Below are 19,975 nucleotides of genomic sequence, written 5' to 3'. Positions count from 1 at the left end.
TTGATTTAAAGCTGCCTTTTTAGGGTGCCGGGGATCACAGATCCCCCACCTGTATCTTTGATATGTTGGGATACTCCCATCAGATTTAGATTTCAAACAAAAAAAGGCTCAGTCCCGTTAGCTTCTGAGCAGCTGTGTGTGGATGTGGGACACCCTGTCCTTGGTTGTACAGAGGTGCCGCCTTGCAGATTGGGGCCGGGGAAGCTGCGATGCAAAGGAGAGGGCAGGAACGTGCTGCTTCACACTCAGAGTGGGGCATTTATGGGAGCTGGGCCTGATAACACATCCCATAATGAGAGTTTTTCCACTGATTATGTTAGAGTCAGATTTGACCCCTGGAATTAGGAAATAATGCATTAAATAGATTTCAGGGTTATATTTTGAATAACTGGCCCTTCTAAGTGAAAATTTTGAAGAAAATGAAGCACTTTTGAAAGTTTGTGATGTCCATATGAATCATTCTGACTTGGAAAACAGAGATGTAAAATACCAAGTTATTTATAGCTATATTTCTTAATATAGCTTTAACATTTCCAGGGGTATATGTTGATTGAATTAGCTACTCCTTCCTATCCTGTACACCACAATCCAGGCATTTCACTACTCTCATTAACCTCCCGATCTTAATAGAAGAAAGAATAATCAACATAAGGAGCACAGCTGTTGATTAATTTTACTAAATAGGATAGAAATATAAAGTACCATATTGCAAGAGTGAAGATTCAATACACAACATTTGAAATCAGTTTAATAGAATATGTAACTCATTAACAACTGGATAGACGTATTCTGTGGCATTATTCACTTGGGCAGGTGGTGAAAGGGAGGTGGAATTTACATCTCTTTAACAGTACCTGAATGCATTTAATTTCATAGGTCATTCTCCAAAATCAAGTTCAAAATGTTAATAACGGGGTGTGCATTTATAATTAATAAAATCTTAGAGCCAGTGCTATAGTTCAAGTGCATTTTCCTCTTATGTAATTAAGAAGTTAAGTGTATTTGGCAGTTGTCACTCAGAGAGCTCTGAAGGTCTCACTTGTCAAACCTGAGGATAGAAATCTCATTAAGCCAGTTATTTTTTAAGTTAAGTTTTGTTTGCAGAATAAGTGCATATAAGATGGACAGCCAGAATGACCAACCTCTGTTAGTCCATAAAGTATAGTATATTAAAGTAAATGCCAAAACTCAAAGACGTGTTGAATAAAGATGAAACAGCCTGATGTTTAGCTTGTATAGCTTGGGATACCCCAAGTGTCTGTGTCTGACTGCCCTACACACAGAGTAATTCCACAGAAAACTGGTGAATCCACACCAGCCTGTTGTGCACGAGGCCAGGGAGAACTTACCGCATAACGCGGACTGATCTGCGGCCACGGGGAGGCAGCTGAGGAGCTGGAAACCCACCTTCTGCTTCCACCCGTGGCCCAGATGCTGTTTTAGTTAATCCTGTTCCCAAGGTGATATTTTAGCTCCACATCACTCTGTTCTACTTTCCTTTTCAAAGAAATTTTCTTTTACTTCTAGATCACTAGTTCAAATCCAGATAAGGTCAGTTGTCATAGAAATTATTAGCAGTACCAGCAGTTCTGTGTTGTACATGAAATGAGTTGGGAGTTTCATTCACACAAGATACGGCTTTCTAAGTGGCACTAATTGGCTGTCTAATTGTCACACGCAGGAGAAAGGCAGAGGATTGATTAGGCGTGGAGACTGAATGTCCCTCTGCCATCCCGCTCGGCTCTGGGTTCCTGTAGCTCATTCTGTAGGCATGCTGGCAGGGTAATGAGGGGCAGCGTGCTTTGGATTTTCTGGCTGTCAAGACAGCACCTTTTACTGCCAGGCCTTTGCAGAGGAACTTGTTTTACTCCACCAAGGTCAAAGATAGCATCTTTTACAAACACTGCTTTCACTCAAAAAATCAGGGACTTGGATTTACTTCTGAGCAGTACGTATTTTAACCATATCTTTTACTTCCCCCTAAAACAAAGTTTTTAGTATAAAATAGGATGAGTCATACTGGTGCTAGGCAGAACTGCTACAGTAAGCATATGGGGGTTTATGGTGCTCAGAAATCTGTTCATATTTCCTTTTACTGTCTCAGTGTCTGATGCTGTGATATACAGGCTCCTGGAGGTACTTGCCACAGCATAGGGAAGCTGACATTTTGTGCATTTATCTCCTGATAAATGGATCCTCCTATCAAACAGTGAAGCCTCTCACCTGCAAAAATACATTTTGACCAATGTCTTTTCCCCTGAGCTATGGTATAGGTCACATCATGCAATGTAGTTACTATTTAACTTAGGAATAGGATAGCTTTCTCTGACATAGAACTAAATTATTAAAGTTTGAGTCACTGAAGTAAATTTAGGAGCTAATTTGTGATGTGAAAATCAGGACATGGAGGAAAGGGACCAAAAATACTTTGTATATGCTAACTTATGCAGACCCAACTGTGGTACTCAGTAAGTAGGTTTAAAGGAATTGCGCTCACATTTTAATTCCCTTGTGGTATCAGATGAACAATATTAGCAAGAACTGTGTCTGTCCTTTCAGCCACACAAGCATATAGCGTACTGTAATTTACTGTTGAAATATTCTATACTTCTGTAACACAGAAGTGTTTACTCTCCTTTCTCTTGCTTTCTCCACACCTAAAGCAGAAATGGGACAGACAGTTTCTGTGTTCTGCTCTGTGTGCCTCCTCTCTCTGACATACACATCACTCCTTGTTCAGTGTTTTTCCTAAAGTCACACAATCTCATGCAAACTAATTTAAAACAAATGCAGGTACCAGCTACACATCAAAAAGGTCTAATGCACCTGCCATGTAGTTTTCCTGTCTGCCAGCCTGTGGAAGATGAGCATGTATGAGATACTTTAGCTTTTCAACAACCCTATTCTTAGAATATATTTTTCCAAGAAATGCAGAGCAATCTTTGCACAGTTTCAGACTGTATATTTTGTGATTAGTGTTTCGTAAGTGATGTTTTGCTTAATGATCTAACATCTGTTCTAGGAGGTTTGTTTTTGTAACTTCCCCACCTCCTGCTGAATGAATGCCAGAAACTTGTCCCTTTCCTCCAAGTCAATCAAAGCACTAATTGCATCATAAACATGGGAAGCAGCGGTGACTGCTCAAGTGGTGAAGACTCAGCAATCAACTCATAACACTCTGTTCACTGTTTCGAAAGAGAAAGACTCCCTGTGCAGAGATGGGAATTTCCTGAAATTCAAATTTCTTTAGCTGACTCTGACTTTTTTTTGGTTTGTAGGGAGATGACTGCACCATTACCTGCATGGCAGGAACCTACGGAACCAATTGCTCATCAGTTTGTAATTGTAAAAATGATGGTGCATGTTCTCCTGTGGATGGCCTGTGTTATTGCAAAGAAGGTAAACAAAATTCAGATTTAACAATTGTCTGCAATTTGGCATTAGTGCTGCTCCCCTTTTGAAGTGGCACAGCTGTGCAGTCAGTAAGTCCACTATTTTCTTGTGCCTGTCGGTGATTCAACAGTCTGCCCAAGTATCAAAACTCAACAGGGGCTTGACTGTATGTTCTGTCTCTGCCCTGAACAGGGGCCAGACTTAACTGCTCTTCTGCAAGAACAAGCCACAGAATTAAGTATGCTAGCAGAGCCACAGCTCCTCTCCAGAGGAAATGCAAAGCAATCCCCAGACTGCTGGGTTTTTTCTCTATCGCTTGCTGCCTTGTTTCTCCAGCACTCAAAAGCCCCTGTTCTCCCCTCTGTGCCTAGAGTGCCACAGCTGGGCAAGGGAGCAGAGTCTTTTCTTTAGCCCATTGCACTGGGCTGTGCCCAGCCATGGTTATCCTCACCAGACCTGACCCTGACCTGCAGACTGCCTGTCTGTCTCCACCCTTGACTAGTTCCCGTAGGTTTTCCTGGTGATGCAGGCTCCTAGCCGATCCCGGCTGCCAACCCTACACTTGGGGACCGTGGGATGGGTCCTGACTGTCTGCCCTTCTGTCATCTCAGCTCCCTGTCCTCCCTGTACCCTGGCACTGTGACACCCCAGCCATGTGCAGGTATCCTCTGTCTCCTGAGCTGGCATGGGGGTTGCAGGATGTGTCTGTCTTTTTTTCTGGGGAAACAAGAAGTCTTGCCTGCTCTGGAGTCTCTCTGCAAGACTAACCTATTTTCTTCCCACACATATGTCCATAATGTCCATAATTCCCTTCTGTGCTTGGTAGTGAGCATAACCCATGTATCCAGTAATCACTTGGGAAATCCTGTACTGCTTCATAGCACAGTGTCTCTTACGTTCTCCGTGTAGCTGTGCCTTCCCCCAGAATACCAACATGAGCTATGCCTGTATGGCATACATAAGCCCTAAACCAGAAGTGAGGCAAATAACAATAAAATCTGGCATTTCAAACATGAATTAATGGATCACTGTAGAACCCCATTTAATGAGGGTGTATAAACCATGAGTTACTGCTCAACTCCATTACATACAGCTGCAGTGTAATGAAAGCCATTGTGTGGCTGGTAGTTAAGATTTGAGCCTTAATGGTTAGAAATGATGGCCTTGGTCTTTTTTTAGGTGTAATAGCTTCTTTATATTAAAGAGCATTCTCAAAAAAAAAAAAAAAAAAAAAAAAAAAAAAAAGAGCTAAGAAACAGGCAGTATTAAATGGCAACTTTCTTGCATTCTCGCTGATCAGCAGGTCTCCAGCCTGCCAGACAGTACTGTGCCCTCTCTTGCTGCCCGAGCAGTTCCCAGGGAGGCATCAGACACCTAAATCTGGTAAACAGCCAACACAGTGACACCTATATCGCCCTTCTTTACCTATAGATGCTGGCAGATAAAGTTGGGAGGTCGTAATTAAAGGGTCAGTCTGTGATACCAAAATAGTCTTAATTTACACCAAGATCAGGAGGAAACTGGTCCTAGAATTGAAGAGCTGCAGTTTGAAAGCTGCTATTCTTGCTGTCTCTACCTTGCTTTTTTTTCATTAAAACATTCCAAATACCTTTTCTCTCATATGTTTCTTTAGGGTGGCAAGGAGTGGATTGTTCTGTTCCATGTTCAAGTGGAAGTTGGGGTCTTAACTGTAACCAGACATGTTATTGCACAAACGGAGCAGCCTGCAGACCAGCTGATGGCTTTTGTCTCTGCTCACCTGGATGGCAAGGAGACTACTGTGACCAGCCCTGTCCTGTAAGTACACCCCGTCCTGGGATGGTCTTGCATCTCCTTTAAATCCGTAGTCCACATAGCTTCTAAATGTGTCGTAGGTCAGTATCTCATTTTGTCTATAGATATCCGAAGGAAATCATGTGTCAATAACAGATTGGGGTTCTAGCAGGCAAGCAGATTTATTATACATTGCATTATATTTTATCAGAGCTGCTGCTGTCTTGTCTGCATTTTCCTGAACATCATTTTTTAAAGTGATTCCTCATTTGTTTTTATATAGAAGTGTTAGGCACTGTGTTGTTTCTATCTTCTCCGTATGTTAATTTTAAAAATGCAACTCAGCATTAAGAGGAACGACATGATAGATGATTTTGCACATTTTAGAACAAAAACCTGATTACCGAGAGACTTTTTTCTTTATATTTTTGGAAGGATGGAACATATGGTCTTAATTGCAGTGAACGCTGTGACTGCAGCCATGCAGATGGGTGTGATCCTGTCACCGGTTACTGCTGCTGTCTTGCGGGCTGGACAGGTAAAATTAGCAATTACCTTTGTAAACCTTGGGGTTTTGATGTTTTGGAGGCTTTTGGTATTTTGGTGGGTCGTTCTGCTTTGCTATTGCATAGCACTGGACTTGTGGTGCAAACTTTTAAATAATAGATTGAAACAGGATCAGCTGAACTTACCCATATTTAAATCACTTGTGATGGTGACAATAATTGGCATTCATTAAATTTGTATTCAGATTAGTTGAAGATGGCTCCAATCCTGGAGCCAGATGTTAGCCTTCCCTCAGGAGGGATGCAGATCATCTGGAAATCCTACAGTTTCTCCTTGAATAGCCCTTCCCACGGAGGTGCAGTTGTGGGTACAGTGAATCCTGGGACCATCATACCTGGGGCTGCAGACAGGTGTTTTCTGAATGCTAAGAGTCATTACAGCTGCTCCATCGTACAGAACCCAGTTTTGTCGCAAAACCGTGTCTTTGCACTTTTCCCATTTTCCTTCTTGTCACACAGAAGGGTAGTTAGGGAGAGCAGATTAATGCTGGTCTGGCAAAGAGTTCTTGTGATTCCACAGAAGCAAAGAATATTCAAGTGAAGTCAGAGAGTCCAGGCTGGAGATCTCAGTACAATCAGACCTGCACTTGACTCCATATTGATATGTCTCCTTGACAGCTTTTGACAGCTAACATAACAGCAGCGGGGGGCAAGTTATTGACCCAACCAGTATTTCACACTTAGCTGCCTAAAATGCTGGTTAATCTCCCTCAGACCTCTGTAGAGGCCCTGGAGGGAAATAAACTTATATTCTTGCCCATAACTGCAGAACCACCAGTGGCACTGACAATCAAAATGCCTTTACATTAACAGCAATTCATTTGGAAAATGTAATTGTTCTTTACACAAGTACTAGTTGGAAGAACGTATGGAGCACAGCAGGCTTATCAGGCAGCCAACATATGGAATACTGTCACCTTACCCCTTCATTTATGCCTTAAACCAATGCATGCCTTCTCTTTCTGATGGAAAGAACATCACCACAGCAGCTCAGCTCCTAGAAGCATGAAGCAAAAGCAATGAAATTATACCTAGAACGTACAATGGAAAAAATCTTTTAAGAATTAAATAAAATGCAAAAATAGGAAGCTCTATATACTCTACTTTTCAAAGATACTGGGCATGTATACCTGAAAAAGGCATTCTTCCCACAAGAAAATCCACTTTATAAGCTTTTTAATATCCAGTCTTCCAGCTTGTATTCTTCACTCAGTGGACTGCATTCATCTTTCTTTGAGCCTCTTTACCATCAATATATCTATCTATCAGGCTTTAAAACTCTACTGTGCATTATTGATGATCATCAGAGAAACACTTGAGAGGCTTTCCTGTAGTCATTGTGAGTTTCTTCAAGGGAGAAAGTGGTTTTTAAAAGTACAGTAAATTAAAGAGATATATTTATACGCACTTACTCTAAATGTTTATTACACATCTTTCTGGATCTAGCATTCCAGACTATACTGCAGAAAATGTATTTTGCAGACAAAGCAGACTAAAGGTGTGGCTGTTTCTCAAAGGCATTTCCAACAAATGCCTTATGCTTACTCCCAAACACATCTGTCAATGGACATCAAATGCACGTACAAATTACTCCAAGTAAAGGTAAGAATGATGTCTGTGATATCCTTTTTTTTTTTTTTTTAATTTCCATATTGGACAAGATAAATGTATATTAACTTGCAGGGGATTGACTGCAAACTAAGCACTGTATCCTTCGGTGTGCCCCTGCAGTTCTGGAACTCCCTTCTTCAGGATCATATTTCAGGGAGGAAAATATTACATTAGTATTTGAGACCGGGTTGGAGTTGAGATGTTGACAGGGCCATGTAAGGTGTGCACTGGAAATGTTGATAGACAGAGCCATTTGTCAATTCTGCTTCAAATGTTTTTTCCACTTGGCTTAACACCAGACACAAGGATAAATTCTGCTCATACTAGTTTGAAAGTATGTAATTTAAGAAACTCTTCAGCTAGATAATTATATTTTCATATTAAGGAGTTGTGGCATCAGTGAAAGATTAATCTTATCTGTAAGCTGTTGTGAACAGGCCCATAATGTGTATTGCAGTGCATTTTATAAATATGATGTGATAAATAATTCAGGCTTAATTTTTTGCTTTCTGAATTTGGTACTAATTAGGCATGTCCTGAAAAAGATCAGAAAAGTTCAGGTTCGTGGAATATCTGAAGGTTTTCCTGCCCACTCATACCAGACAGAAAATTCACGTGGCTTTCTGAACCTAATAGCCACAAAACTTCATCTGAAACAGCATATTCTGTATGTTCATTCCACATGTGGGACTCCCTCTTGATGTCAGTGTTTTATGTAAAGATCAAGGGGAAGATTGAACCCATTTTCTTTAAAGTGGATTTCAAGATGTTACTGATACAAACCTTCAGAGACTGATAGATGGTAGGAGCATGGAGGAAGACTGGAATGAGAAGAAAAAAGACATGTAAAGAGTGGCTTACAATGTAAGTTAATAGCAGTCTACCATCCTTTTATTATGTTTTGACTGCCACCCATCAGGACTGTTATTCAGGACAGCGTCCTTTGTGTGTCCCAGCTGAGGGAAGGTTATTTTCAGGAACTGAGGGTACCTGGCAGATGGGAAGATGATGAAGAGATTCCCACATATCAACCAGGAGATCACAAAGCTGTGCAAACCAGCTGTATGCATAAATAAGCACACTGGCAACAAGCTGCTTAGAGACGTGCATATACAGTTTCCATTAAGTTCAGTGGGGAATTGCATGTGTGCAGCTAAGGGCAGAAGTTAGATCAGATCTAAAGATGATTGTGCCCTGTTGTTATTGCTGAAAATTACCCAACCAGGTACACAGGCACATTGTATCACTAATGCCTTTGTAGATAGTATGGCAAGCATAACACTTGTACATAAAAGACCAAAACCACATTGGCAAAAAGCTCTCCTGCGATACAAGCAGAGTGAAACTTGTTCAGATGTGGGCCAAAATCGAATCTGTGACCTGCTGACTCAACGCAGAGCTGAATTTTCTTCCACATGAAGGAAATGTCAGATGCAATAACAGTAAGGGCTCAGCTTTGCACCGAAGGGAGGTCTCCAGCTTGCACCAGTACTGCATATGCCTAACCTCACATATATAAATAGTACCACTGAAATCAAAAGAAGATGTGTTCATATCTATTGCTAGGTTAAAAAGTGTAGCCCCCAGCAGGATCAAGTCCTGACTGATGATACTGATTGTTTTCTGAAGATTAATAAGGGTCTCTCTTACTCCAGGTCTGCCACACGTTTTAGATACACAGCGCTTCTGTGCTTGCAGCTCTGTCTGTGTGCTTGTGTGCACACAGATACCTTAAAGCTCCCAACACACTAGTCATCTGTGCACAGAAGAGGTGTTACTTTGTATACATTCCAGTTAAAATGAAAATGCTTGAAAATGGAGTGCTTTGGTGCTAATTACATTTGGTTAATTAGGGATCTTGCACACTCTGAATCCGCAGAGAGAGTGGAAGTGCAGAAAACCTGCGTGGTGGAGCATTTCCTGAAAGTCCTTTGCAAACAAACAGGTCCTAGAGGAGCAGGCATCAGTCTCATCTCGCCCAGACGCAACCTCCTCTCCTGGATGCTCAGTGACAGTGATAAGGTCATAAATTTCAATTAGTGTCCTCTTAATAAATTACCCGAAACTGGACAGAGAAGGACTGGCTGCCCTGGCAGCCTTGCTGGGTGGGTCAGAAGCGAGGGAGAACGTGGGGAGGCAGAGTTCCTCGGTTAGGTGTAATGAAGCGTGGCTCTAGAAGTTATGGCTCCAGCTAAGCCAAGTGGGTTTTGCAAGCAAAACTGCAAACCCCCTCAGCTTGGTCCTCTTTCCTCAAGGTGGCTGTTGGCAGCATGTTTCGTACCAGGAATGGCTTCCTCACCCACACCAACTAGTTATTACTGCAGAGCCTTTAGTTGGTTCACTCAGTACAACCCTCAATAATTAAATTGGTCATAGTTGCTGGCCTGTCCTCTAATTCCTGGAGGTGCTCCCTTTGTGCTTGACCTGAGCCAGGTTAGCAGGACTCTGGGAAGCCATTGCTCATCCTGTCTCTAAGACCCAAGTCTGTCCGTTTTCACAGTCAGACATCCCGCTCGCAAACGGATTACAGAAAGGAGAGCCACAGGCCTGGCTGATCTTCACAGCAAGCTCATTTCCTCCCTGTAACGAGTCAATGTGCTTCAAGTTAATTGTGGCAGTGTGTATTTTGTTAACCTTTCAGATATTACAGTGGTATTAAATAGGAAGTGATCTGCAGGGGGATATACTCCATTCCTGTAAATGTTAAGGTCAGTTAAAATCCTGTTTATCTGAATTTGTTTAATCTGAAATGCTGTCTTATCTGAATCTTGGTTCTGTCTTTCTTTTTTTTCGTATCACGCTCTGTTTTTTGTAGAACACTGCAGTTCTGATGTTATCTCAATTATCCACTGAACTAGTTTACTCAATAGCTTGTCTGAATATCCAAAGACAAAGTTTATTCAGTAGATTTTAACATACCAAAAATGTGTGGGAAGGACAGCATGGTACTATAGATGTGAGATGGAAAATATAGAAGCGTGCATCCCATAGTTAATTATAAAAGAACTCCTCGTAGATTTTCCTTAATTAATCAGGTTGGCAAATAAAGGTATGAAAATGACACATGCTGGTAAGGAAGAAACACCTTGTTATTGTGTTGGTACTTTTCACCTCCAGGCTTCACTCATGTCTCATACAAGCAGCCTCCCTCTTTGCCATTACATATGGGAAATCAAAATATATATTTCACTGTCCTTTACAACCTCAATAACTTTCATATGTTGCCAGTAACATAAACCCTAATTGTCTCTTATCACATCCAGAAATATTGTACAGTGGTTGTGGTAGTTTCGAGTTGTAGGGATTTCCACGTGTGATTGTGTAAGCGAGTTAATGGGGTCAGGAAACGTCAGCTGGTCACAGATAAGGTGAGCTTTGAGGAATGAGACTTTGCGTTTGTGAGAATTTGCAGGCTGCGAGTGACATCTGCACTGTCACTCAAACACAGAAGCATGTTTCTTCCCTCCTGTGGACACATTAATTCAGTAAAACTGATAAGTCTGTTACTCAAGGGAAGGCCTTTTTGAATTTTAAAGAAACAGTGACCACTTTGGCGGTGAGCTCTAAGGTATTTTCAACTTCATTTTTTCTGAGTTCTTCTTTGCAAAAATCTTTCAAGAAAAAAAGCACCTAACTCTCTATCTAGCTTCCCATCAAATGCATTTTGTTAGTATTATTATGACTTTCCCCCATTGCAGCACTATCCAGTTTATAATCTTAGGGCCAGATCCTGTCCTCAGCTGTACTAGGTTGAAGCCAAAATAATTCTGTTCTCATTAATAGATCAACTCCAAGTGCCTACCGATGTAATTGGTAGCTGGCTTTTCCACACAACCTTAAAACCAGAAAAAATCTAGGACTTGTTTTATGCACCTACAGGTTTTTAGCTGAAGAGATCCACAGTATTTCAGAATTCCTAATGTTGTAGCTTGGCTTTTTTTTTAAATCAGACTGTTTCATACTCTCATGGATTCTAATGCAAAGCCTAAAATATCAGAATGGAGCAATAGTAAGTTCCTATTAAACATGCATTTTCTAGATGTCTAACCCCATTATCTAAACCATATTTTGCACTTATCACTTTTGGCAGTCTTATCCCAGATTTTTAAATTACTAATTTATTTCTGTGATTATTCTGTATCCTTACATTAGCTTTAAACAGACAGAAAATCTAGACATTTTTAGAGTCAGTCTAAAATGGTGAATTTTAGCCTCTCTTCTGGCCTCTGCCTTTCAAATGCGAAAATCTTTTCCATATGAAAAGGTGTGCTTACTCTCCGGATTCGACAAGTGCTCTTTAGTCTATGAATGTAACATAAGCTTATTAGAAATTAGCTTTAATTTTTCATTGACTTAATTTCAAGTGAGTTGATAAGATTTTAATGTCAGGCTGTGCTTAAAAATTCTCTCTTTGACAGGAACCTTTAAGTATGGTTCCTGCTGATATAGGGCTAATTTTAAAAAATATGAATTATGAAGTTATATCAAAGACTTCATTGATATCCTGACATTAATTATGTCTGTGCATTCCTTGGCAGATATCTAGGGGGCTCCAGATTCTCATCTAAGTGAGGTTTAGTTGTGTTTGTCCTGCGCCAGATTTAGTATATATTTCACCTTTCCTGAAATCAATTGGATTTTTGCCACTCATTCAGTGGGTGTTGGATCAGACCCTTAGACTATAATTAGCATCTGCAGTAAGCCTACTGCTAAACTTAAGCATGCATGCACATGATTGCAGTATTAGTCTCACAAACACAGAAGAGGTACAAGTTCATTTATCTTTGTATTTATTTGGGGGTTTATTTTCACTTATTAAAGGACAGCTTTTAAATTTATGTGAAAAGATATAGCTTGGATGGCATCCTGGATTATGATAATTTAATCGGTTCTAAAATAATGAAATTTGATGCTAGAGATATTCAACCATTTTCCATTTTAATATAGAGGCATTCTATATATAAGCTTGGCTGGGTGTACAATACATTCACCTATAAATAAATGTGGGCGAGAAGTCGTGAAAAATTATTTGTGAACATTTCAGCAGACTAAATACTGGATGCTGGCATGCTGTGTGTGAATGAAAAAAAAAAAGGAAAGATCATTCAATAAACAGCCAGCAAGCTAAAATGTTGTATATATGTTATTGGTGAAAGTGTTTGCAGTGCCAAATGTTATAAACATCTTCCTTCCCATTCTACATGAAGGAGGAAAGGTTGAATTTCAGTCAATATTATTAAACACGAAAGGCTTGCACACATTCAGTTGTACAACAGCTCTTGCTAAGCTGTGTTCTTAGCTCATGGCTTAGCTTGGGGGCTTGAACGTTTAAAAGTCAGGAAAGCAATACACATTTTTTCTGCTTACAAGTTCCTCCCTTACCTGCTGATGGTCTGCTTGGATCTTTCCCAGGTTTCTCTTTCTTCCTGGCCTGAAACCATGTCCAGAGTTTGACAAGTAGTAGGAAGGAAGCATCCTAAAGGTGAAGGAGGACTGCATAGGACTTGACTCCTTTCAGTACCATTTTCTTCAAGATCTGCTCTTTCTGCTAGTGGCGACTTTTCTTCCTGCAATAATGCACCCTAGAGAATATCCTGTAGCAAAGGGAACCAGGTGATCCTTAATTTTAGCAAACATTTTGACTTACTCAATTTATTGTGAGGTAGGTCTCTTGCCTCAAAAGCTTTTATTGCATAAATTCCCAGAGTTGGATGATTCATATCTGGAGTTTTCTCTAGATATTTAAAAACAGGGGTACGATTAGTGCCCCACAGAGGTGCATTAGGCTGTAAGTATATTACTTTTGGAAAAACACTTACATTAATGGGTTTATAAATTGCCCATGCAATGATGAGAGAAGAGACAATTTAGAACTTTTGACTTGCAGGAAAAGGCTTATTCTTGATTGTTTAGGACCAGATCATGGAGCTTTCATTTAGACTGATGGGCTGCTACACACAGGAGTTGCCCCTGTGAAGCCCACCAGTGAACAATGCTTAGCAAGGTAGGTAAGGGCTCCACAGCATCAATTTGAAAAAAAATTCACAGTTGGAAAAGCGTTTGTAGAACACCACAAAAGTTCATAGATAATGTGAATGTGGCTGCTCTTATCTCTGTTGAATAGTTTCACTATATAAAAACAAAAATAGCTTATTTGCAGACTGGATGAGTAGCCATCAATTCTTAATGATTCCATTTAATTTTATGAGAGATCCCTTTATGTTTTTTCTTCTATCTGCTGCCCTCCCCAAGCAGATTTTCTCGTTCTTCAGCATCCTTAAATGCTGAGCTGTCATGAATTGTGCTGTGGTGTTTCTGACTGGATCTGAGTCAAATACTTCAGGGTTTGTGTCAGGTAGGAATAAATATGAAGATGCAAAAAGTGGTAGAAAAGCATCAAGTATTCTTTATGAACTCTTGTTCATATGCTGTCATGATGCCTTCCGAACAGCTGATCCAGAGCTGATCGGACAGTTCTTTCTTAGGTTCTTATTCAAATCTCTTTTACATTTTATAGACTGACGCAGCGAAATAGTCACTATTTAGGAAAGCACGCTGATCTAATCTCGAATTCAAAGTTGATTTAAATAGAATTTATAGGGAAAACATAAGTGTAACATCAGTAAGAGTACTGGGGAAGCAGAAGAAATAGAAGAGAATAAGGTTAAAGAAAATGTGAACGTATAATTATAGAAATCATTAACATCAATAAATGTAGGAATTAGGAGGCCAAGGCAAGACCTCCAGGTGACCTCAGTGGACTCTGGCTCTGACCCTGGCATGACAGCCCCTTGCCTGGGAACCCCTCAGGGCTGACGGCTTGGCAGGAGATGAGCTACAGCTGCCGAAGGGGTCACTGCAGACGGGAACAGTCCTGTGTGAGGGAGATCGCATGAAGGACTGGTCCATTCCAGAGGTCACATTCAGTGATACATTCCCATACCTCTTTTCACTACGATCAAGTGCTTGCTGGCCCACTTTCTGCAATTACTTATCTCATATAGCCTTGCAGCTATAACTATTAGGCTATTTTCTGCTATTAAAGTGGTATTGCTACTGTTGTGGTTTTGCCACTATGTACTGTGTCAACATGTAGACAAACCACCATTAAGAATTAGTAGTGCCAGGGACAAAAGCTACCAGGCATTCCAGATCAAAGCCAAGCATGACTCACCAAACTTGAGGCCTCCACTGTATTGCCTGCATAAATCCAATGCCTATTTATGCATAAAAAGCAGTTCTTTCCAGAGCTATTCAAATGCCAGAAATAAGAGATTATTATGACTTCATGTCATGTTGAAAGACAGGTGGAGGAGAGCACAATGTTTGTGTTGGATTCAAATGTCTGCTGAAATCATTCCTGTCATTGCTAATTGATGTTGCATCTGTCTTTAGACTGTGACTATTGAAAAAAAAAAAAAAAGCTGAAGATCTTATTCAGAGAAATAATTACAGTTGTACACTGGTAGATATAAAATTAAAGTACATGGGGGGAAGGGAGCTACATCCTATAATTTATCAAATTCCTAAGTCCCTGAAAAATATTACATGCTGGGCAGCATGCAGGCCCTTCTGCAGAAGCTACTGTCAAGGGGATAGCAGTGGTCAAAAATGGGCCTCTGGTTCTCATTTGTTCCATCCAGTTTTGCTCTTCTATTGTGTTTGGTGTATTAGTTCCCAGCTGTCTAGGGACAAGGCAGAGAAACAATGGCAGGCTTTATGAAGAGCTAGAGTTGTAATCCCCAAGCATGAGTACAGTTGAACAAGTAAGCTGAAGAGGGGAAAAAAGGGAATTCTGCTTATGGCTGGCTTTCAGGAATTTCATCCTCCAAAGTCCTTCAGTGTGGTATAGTTACAGGCAGTACTAAATCTGCACTACTTTGACAAACTTTCATTGAAGCCATTGAAGATTATTAATGGAAGCAGTATATGAAGTAGCTCAACAGATGTCTTACATCCCAGTTGTATAGCTTGGGTTTGGTTTTTTCCTTTTTCTTGCTCCTTTTCATGTTGGTTGTGTGGCTGTTAGTTGAATCCATCACAGCTTGATTTGTAAATTTTAATACAAAGAACCGTCTTCATCTGGTAAAAATTTACACTGCTCCATGTAAGCTAGACACAAGCTTATATCATATTGAGTCACCAGACACACACTTCTCTAGCCACTATGGAGCAGAACTGGACTACAATATATGATGTATATAATAACCATAAAACATACATGACTTGAGTTTCTGTCAGCCAGAGCTCTTGCCAGGCACACATCCTCCTCTACCCCTGCCACTTTCCTTTATCAAGATATCATCTTAGCTCTGCATTGAAAGATCCCTGCACCACCCAGCTGCTTCACCCTTGAGAAGTCTGTGCTTGGGATACACCAGATATTCCCAACGTCCCAGGCAGCAGCTGTTCTCCCACTTTGTCATAAACTATCCTGGAAGGGCCGCTAAGGAGAAAGAGCTTGGAACAGCTCTCCCATGTAGTTGTCCATTAAAAGAGTGCAGTCAACACTGCTCCGGTGGGTTGAGTTCATTCCAGATGGTGTTTTTCACAACATCCACAACAGCAATTCAGGCACTGTTTTTCCTACCCACTGTGTGTGCAAAGGAAGAGGGTGTGGGGAAGGGGGAGTGAAGCCATTCCTGGGACTGTCAGCTAAATTCCAGGTACAGAGCAGTCCAAAGGAAAGCAGTGGAAATCCTAGTGGAGAGCAGGCAGTGTTTTCAGAAATCCAGCACCCCGAATCCACACGGGACATGGAGGTTTCATGGCTGCCCTTTCACAGGCTGAATTAAAAGCCACAGCAGATTCTTCTCTGACCTTGGCTCTGGCTTACTACATGAAGGTGCAAATGTCCTTTGTCCTTTATAGTGGATAACTATAATTTTATGTAAGTTATGTGAATTTGGTTTACAATTCACCCCCAGAACATTGTTTAAGAAGGTCTTGGAAGTGTAATTTCATAGTAGTATCTGCAATTGTGAACCACAGCCTCAGGCAGTAAGATAATTTCCTGGTATCTAGGCAATAGAGTTTATGTATAGAACTGCTTGCTGCGGCTTCAAGGACTTCTCTGATAGTTCTTTCTAATTTCTACATCCTGCTTGTGAAACAAGGAATTTGTTCACAAATTAGGAATCTGTAGTTGTAACATGAGATAATACAGAGATGTGCCAACTTCAGCATTTTTTATATTTCTGGAAATTGAAAACTAATTGCTTATCAGAAATGTTCATCAGCAAGTTTCTAAGTAAATATTAAAGTTTTAACACTAAAGAAGCTTCCTGCTTCACTCACTCCAGTTGTAAAATAGCTGGGAGGGATGGACTCTCCCTTCATATGCTGTTGAGTTAGGGAATTATAAAATTAAGGTGCTTTTTTTAGCCCAATTTCATAAGACATGCATGTCCAGATGCAATTTTAACTTCTCATTTACATTTGCAATTCAATATATGTAGGAGCCTCCAAAAATGAAGTCTTCCATGAGAATTAACTTAGAGTAGTATAAAGTAATAAAAATTGATTGTAGCACCTTCTTGGTTGTTTTCTGAAAATTTATAAATAAATAACTGCTGTAATGGGTATCGGTGTCTTCTAGAAGGTTTCCTCTTCCCTCCTTTACATTTCGTTACAACAATCGGCTTCACAATGACTCATTGCCTTCGTTAGGAGCGGGAAGACATCCCTCATTATTCATTACTAAAGGAAGGACTTCGCTGCTGCAAAGAACAGCCATGGCATTCTAATTCAGCTACCTTTCAAGAGAAAGGAGTCAATGTCATTCTTCCCCAAACTTTGCCAAAAGAGACAAGAAATAATGCTGTTTAATTGTCTCCATTTATAAATAGTCCATTCACAATGAGAGAATTGTATTTTTAATAATGCAGTCAGGAGGAAAGATACACATTCTTCTACATTTGTGTCTGAATTTAATTTCTGGGAGCTCATGCTGAGACTCTCAAAACTATCAATGATCATATATATGTGTGTATAAATATGAAATACATTTATTTATTTACAATTTATTGTATGACTTTTTAATTACAGAGTACTGCAGATGTATTACATAAATGCACACACAAAGCATTCACCGTAAGTAATCCAAGGATATATTTGATTACAAAGGAAGTAGGCAAGACTGTACTAAAATAATCGTTTTTCTTGATTTTACTAATACAAATGTTCCTTGTCTTTTTTTCCATTCCCTTTTTTCCAGATTTATTTACTTAGATATTAAGGGATTGAGCTTGTATTATGTTTTTACTGTATTTTAATGTGTGTTTTATTAAGCTCTACAGCATGGACCATGCCTCTTTATAAATAAAGCTATGATCATGTATTACTAAGAAACCCCATTTCAAACTGTACTTTTGCCAGACTTGGTTAAGATTTTCTAGGAAGGGACATTATAATTGTGTGATTAATCTTCAGAAAAGGGAAATTTTGGCTCTGCAGTATTTTTTACTGTATTAAATTCAGAGATTTATAAAACCAACTTGAAACTGCACTGTAAGTGTGTTTATAATGACTTTTAGCTGATTTAATAATCCTCAAAGTTTGGTGACTGTACAGATCACAGCTTCACAAATACAGTCCATTACCTGTGGCATCCAGATGAAGTTATCAGAGGTGGAGGAAATTACTTGGGATTGTGTTTCTCCTTAGCGATGCACTAATCCGACCTCTGGCTGAGGCTGGGGCTCTCAGAGCCCTTGTCTGCATTTATCCCATTATGCAGTGGGGACATGTGCATGGATGATAAAGAACATCTTCATGTTGAAAGTCTAGCTAGGGCACGTGTATACCATCAAATCTTGGTGGCGCAGTTGTAAGGCACCTGGTGTGGTAACGTTGTTAGGAAAATTTTCAAGCCAGTCTGTGATTCATTTTTGCTGTTGTTATCAGTATCTACAGTGTGCTATGGCTAATGCCACTCCCTGCAGCTGGCAGTGCTTAATGTCACTCTTAGTTCATGATCCTGCAAACCTTTTTCAACCCAAGGAGCCCTTGATCATGCAAGTAGCTCTGCTAATTGCAGGTATTTTTACTGTCTTAGCCCAGCAGAGTAAGAGCCTCTCGGACAAGTAATGGTGTGCAGGATCAAATCCTTAGATAACATTTACACGCGGCAAGCCATGGAACAAAGTTGTTTTTAAAAGTCACCAGTTAAAACAAAACCAGTTGAAACAATGCCAGAAGCCTCACGTTAAGCTTTCTGGCTGTGTGCTTCTTTCCATGTTTCCAAGCTTTGCTTTTCATCATAATAAATATCAAAGAACAACCCTGAAAATTACTGGGATCTAGATTGGCAGGTCTCAGTCTCCATTTAACATGCAAAAGATCAGCCTGTGCCCGCATATGGCTTCTTGCTAGATCAGAACTCGGTTCATTAACACCGAACTCGGAGAGCTCTGGGGGGATGTGAGGTATGTGCATAATAACCCAGAGCACAGCACTTTAAGCCAGGAGGTGAACAACATACGGCATAGGACTGAATTTACATATGTTCAAGAATCCAAATACTGGACAGGTTTTGCACAACCCTGATTTTTCTTTTTTTTGGTCTTTCAGTTCGCCACAGTTAAGTAATCAGGCTTCAATCAACTGCATCTTTCCAGACCAGTTATTTGAGATATTTTGTGACTTCAAAGCAATTCCTGACCTTCATCTCTCAGATGACATGCAGAGTTTCTTTAATGGTGCTAAGGACTGAACAGGAGCCCAGTAACACCTACAGAATTCACCTCTTTGGCATTTTCCTAATTTTCACTTTATTAAGCAGATAAAAGCATAGCTATTTCCTTTCCAGGCTCCCTTGTTTGCTTTGTGATGTACTGTGAGGTATCAGTCCAGCCAAACATTTCTTTGATCAACAAGCAGAGTAAGCTGTGTGAAACCTAACGTGTGCCTTTGCATCTTTAGGAATCCACTGTGACAATATATGCACCCAGGGCCGCTGGGGACCAAACTGCTCCATCTCCTGTAACTGCGAGAACGGGGGATCCTGCTCCCCAGAGGATGGCACCTGTGACTGTGCACCAGGATACAGAGGACCCTTGTGCCAGAGAAGTAAGAGGTTTTCCATAGATGTGGTGGCAGAAGCAAAGCAGGTAGAAATGCCCATTTATGACACCAGACAGACAGAGCCACAGGTTTCTGAGCTGCTCTATCTCATGACTTCCTAAGGGCAAAGGCTAGCCTAAAAAATGCTTCTTGATCAAGAAGTCAAGACTCTACTGCATTGAGTCATGCCTTGCGTTTCTTCTTCTGGCCTTCCACAGCACCTGGAGGTCACAGGTGACCTGAGAGAAGGAGCAACACCTTTACATACCAAACGTGGGAGGATCTGGGCAAAACCAGATTTGCAGTTAAGTCATGGTGAGCTATAGGTTATCTACTAAACAGAGTCAGCTACGGCCCATCTCATAATGACAAGTGGATGAGCGCTGGCTATCAAAATAACAAGACAATGTTTTCTCATATGCCAGAAGAAGAAACACAGCAGCCTGAAATAGCTCCTGTCTGATGTTCTGCTGCTACATATTAAAATGTGCCGAGCAGATAAAAATCCTCGCATTTGCTTTATCTGGGAAGCTGCATTTGCCCCTTAGGGACCCTTACTCACTGATGCA

At 40.5% G+C, this 19,975-nt stretch overlaps 1 protein-coding gene across 10 annotated transcripts in view; it reads left to right on the top strand.

The window, feature by feature from the left end:
* Positions 1–19,975, top strand: part of MEGF11 (multiple EGF like domains 11) — a 285,557-nt gene that overhangs the window by 220,408 nt on the left and 45,174 nt on the right. For all 10 annotated transcript variants that reach the window (XM_074917685.1, XM_074917690.1, XM_074917686.1 and 7 more), the window contains 4 exons: positions 3,279–3,399; positions 5,027–5,190; positions 5,602–5,704; positions 19,266–19,412. In XM_074917685.1, the coding sequence (XP_074773786.1) occupies positions 3,279–3,399; positions 5,027–5,190; positions 5,602–5,704; positions 19,266–19,412 (535 nt within the window). The remainder of the gene's footprint in view (positions 1–3,278; positions 3,400–5,026; positions 5,191–5,601; positions 5,705–19,265; positions 19,413–19,975) is intronic.

The sequence above is a fragment of the Athene noctua genome, chromosome 13 (genome assembly GCF_965140245.1).
Source record: "Athene noctua chromosome 13, bAthNoc1.hap1.1, whole genome shotgun sequence".
Classification (NCBI taxonomy): Eukaryota; Metazoa; Chordata; class Aves; order Strigiformes; family Strigidae; genus Athene; species Athene noctua.
The sequence above is the reverse complement of the archived record's forward strand: the minus strand, read 5'-3'. Positions and strand labels throughout refer to the sequence as shown.